This window comes from Mandrillus leucophaeus, unplaced genomic scaffold (genome assembly GCF_000951045.1).
Source record: "Mandrillus leucophaeus isolate KB7577 unplaced genomic scaffold, Mleu.le_1.0 Scaffold29, whole genome shotgun sequence".
Taxonomy (NCBI): Eukaryota; Metazoa; Chordata; class Mammalia; order Primates; family Cercopithecidae; genus Mandrillus; species Mandrillus leucophaeus.
In genome coordinates this window covers 3,894,990-3,897,945 of record NW_012103031.1, presented here as the reverse complement: position 1 = coordinate 3,897,945, position 2,956 = coordinate 3,894,990, and the positions used below count along the sequence as shown (strand labels likewise).

The 2,956-nt window shown below is 51.8% G+C and overlaps 1 protein-coding gene and 1 long non-coding RNA gene across 2 annotated transcripts in view; both read right to left on the bottom strand.

Annotated features, from left to right (window-relative positions):
- The window catches only part of LOC105543769, a 7,596-nt gene extending 7,247 nt beyond the window's left edge, over positions 1–349 (bottom strand). The window contains exon 1 of the long non-coding RNA XR_001006668.1: positions 2–349. This is a non-coding gene — a long non-coding RNA (uncharacterized LOC105543769). The remainder of the gene's footprint in view (position 1) is intronic.
- A 691-nt stretch (positions 350–1,040) lies between these two features.
- Positions 1,041–2,956, bottom strand: part of LOC105543768 (putative speedy protein-like protein 2) — a 10,274-nt gene continuing 8,358 nt past the window's right edge. The window contains exons 4-6 of the mRNA XM_011985845.1: positions 1,384–1,487; positions 1,244–1,323; positions 1,041–1,124 (exon numbers count right to left, since the gene is read on the bottom strand). Coding sequence (XP_011841235.1) covers positions 1,041–1,124; positions 1,244–1,323; positions 1,384–1,487 — 268 coding nt within the window. The remainder of the gene's footprint in view (positions 1,125–1,243; positions 1,324–1,383; positions 1,488–2,956) is intronic.

Below are 2,956 nucleotides of genomic sequence, written 5' to 3'. Positions count from 1 at the left end.
CCCCCGGTCCTAAGAGGACAACGTGATCACTGTATTCAGCTCCTTCTAGAACAGTCCAGGTTCTTCTAGATGATCTGCACAAATGGCTGCTGTCCTCCTTCGTGGTGTCTCCCATTAGCATTGGAATAAAGTTCTTGCTGAAAATCCGCATCTCCCTGGGCCGGGTGTTCTGGAAGTGAGAGAGAGGAAGTCACACTTCAGGGAGGCAGCTCTCTAGACAGGAAGGTTATTCACGTCCCACGTCAAGTCTAACTAGAGTTCAGAGCAATTGGGAAATGCAATTTTATCTCCTGACTTTCATTCTATACCCTGCTTCTGAACCATTGTGTTCAACTGTGATACTTAGACTTTGGTGACCCTGACTCCAAAACTCACTCAGTACACCCAAGGTCAGCCCCAGTGATCTTCATAGCAAGGACTTTGGGTGGGTCTGCCCAGGGAGTAGGGCACCCTCAGAGAATGTGGCTTTGGACCTCATCACAGCTGGGGCTTTTGTGTCACTTCAGAGCTAAACTTGTAACCATGCTAGATCCGTTTCTAATGTGACAACATCACGAACCACAAGTCCAGAAGCCTAATCCATCATCCTACCTCCTCATGATGAAGTCTCATGCTCTGCTCAACGTGGTCAGCTGCACAAGATGTAAACCAAAGCTCCACTGAACCCTCAACCCAAATCGGTAACTCAAGTGCGTCAATCATAATGAAGCTCCCCGAACTCAGTATTTGTGATTATTTTTGAGTCAGGGTCTCACTCTGTCGCCCGGGCTGGAGTGCTGTGGCAGGATCAGGGCTCCCTGCAGCCCCGAGCTCCCAGGCTCTAGCGATCCTCCCGCCTCAGCCTCCTGAGTAGTTGGGAGTAGAGATGCCTCCCACATCGCCTAGCTAATTTTTGTTATTTTTGTGGAGAGGGGATCTCGCCACGTTGCCCAGGCTTGAAGCTGGATCAAGCAATTGGTTCCTCAGATTTCTGAAATAGACCCCAATAGTCTTCCTTTGCCCCAAAGGAAGCAGATGTACCTTCTCTCAGGCCGATGACCTCAGGCCTTCATGGTCCCTGGAGCTCTAAGAAAGGTGGCACGATCTCGCGCCCACACCCAGTGCTCTGGGTCGTAAGCCTGGATCTAGAAAAACAAACGCCCTTTGAGAAGATGGGGACTCGCCAGGATACCCCTCCCTCCCCTCATCCAGCCTCCAGCCCACCCGATTCCCCCCCATCTCCACCTCCCCATGCCCCACCCACCTCCTCCAACTCCTCCAGGGAAACCCAGGCCCTGAAGCGCATGGAACGGAAGAACTGGAACCGAAGCTTATGGAACAAGGCTTTCGGAGAGCGGGTCTTCCTGGCCCTCCAGCGCATGGAACGGAAGAACTGGAACCGACGCTTACGGAACCAGGGTATCTGAGAGCGGTTCTTCCTGTACAGGAAGTAGATGATGTTTTGTTTGGGGGTCTCGGTGTCCTCCTCCATGTCATTGGCCAGGTAGCTGGGGACAGAAATCAGGTTACTGCTTAGGGGCACTGCCAGGAGAGACCTCGGCTGAGGTCAGCTTCCCAGAGGAGGGCAGGGGACCGTCCTCCGCTCAGGACTGACACCCACCCTGCAGAGAGTCACGCCTTCCTCAGAGGGCTCTGCTGGACAGAGACCTGCTGAAGGGCGTCTCCCACTCCTTCAGGATAGAGACAAAAACCCAACTGGTGACCAAGAGTGATGGCTTACGCTTGGAATCCCAGCACACTGGGAGGCCGAAGCAGGCGGATCACTTGAGGCCAGGAGTTTGAGATGGGGCTGGGCAACATAGCAAGACCCTCATCTCTATTAAAAATATAAAAAATATGCTGGACATGGTGGCTCATGCCTGTAATCCCAGCACTTTGGAAGGCTGAAGCAGGTGGATCGCTTGAGACCAGGAGTTTGAGACCAGCCTGGTCAACATGAAGAAACCCCATCTCTACTAAAAATACAAAAATCAGCCTGGTGCGATGGCACGTCCATTAGTCCTAGCTACTCAAGAGGCTGAAGCATAAGAATTGTGTGAACCCAGTAGGCAGAGGTTGCAGTGAGCCGAGATTGGGCCACTCCATTCCAGCCTGAGGGGCACAGCAACACACTGTCTCAATAAATAAATAAATAAATAAATAAATAAATAAATAAACTGTCTAGGTGTGGTGGCACAGCTCTGTAGTCAGAGTTAATCAAGAGGCTGAGGTGGGAGGATCGCTTGAGCCCAGGATATAGAGGCTGCACTGAGCTATGATCTCAACACTGCACTCCAGCTTGGGGGACAGGGCAAGTCTGTCTCAAAAAAATAAAAGAAACTGGATACATTGATATTTTGCCAGGACCCTGCCTTCTACATTCATCTAGTCTAATGAGACTGGGAGAAATCAGGGCAGATGACCTAATCCCAATGTCACATTATCATAGGATGTAACTGGAGAGCTACGGGCATGCCGAAGTTGGAAGATGAGGGAAGGCACGACAGAGGCTGTGGGGTGAACTGACTTCAAGGACTGTGTCCTTCCCTTCAGAACCACATGTGTGCGGGACACCCAGACAGAAAACACAAACACAAAGTCAGTGGAGTGCATTTGGAAGGAGCAGTGAAGCCAAGCCAGGAAACACCAAGATGGCGAGCCAGTGTGGTTGTAGAGATTGTAGAGAGGGGGGAATTGGCACTGTGGACCCTGGCCTTGATTTAGAAAGACATCAGCTAAGGCAGTTGTTCAGGTGGCCAGTGAGGGCGTTGTGCTTTGGAAAGATGCTCAGGCTGCACTAGGAAGCCCCCTGGCTTGGGGAGAGACTCCAGGAGACCCCGTCAGGGCGCATTTGACAGTGGATTCGAGTGATGCAGGGGGGACCTGAACTGTGGTCTCCATCATGGAACCCGGAGGAGGTCGATGGCGTTTGCGGTTGATGTGGGAAGGAGAGAGAGAAGAATCAGAAAGGCTGCTT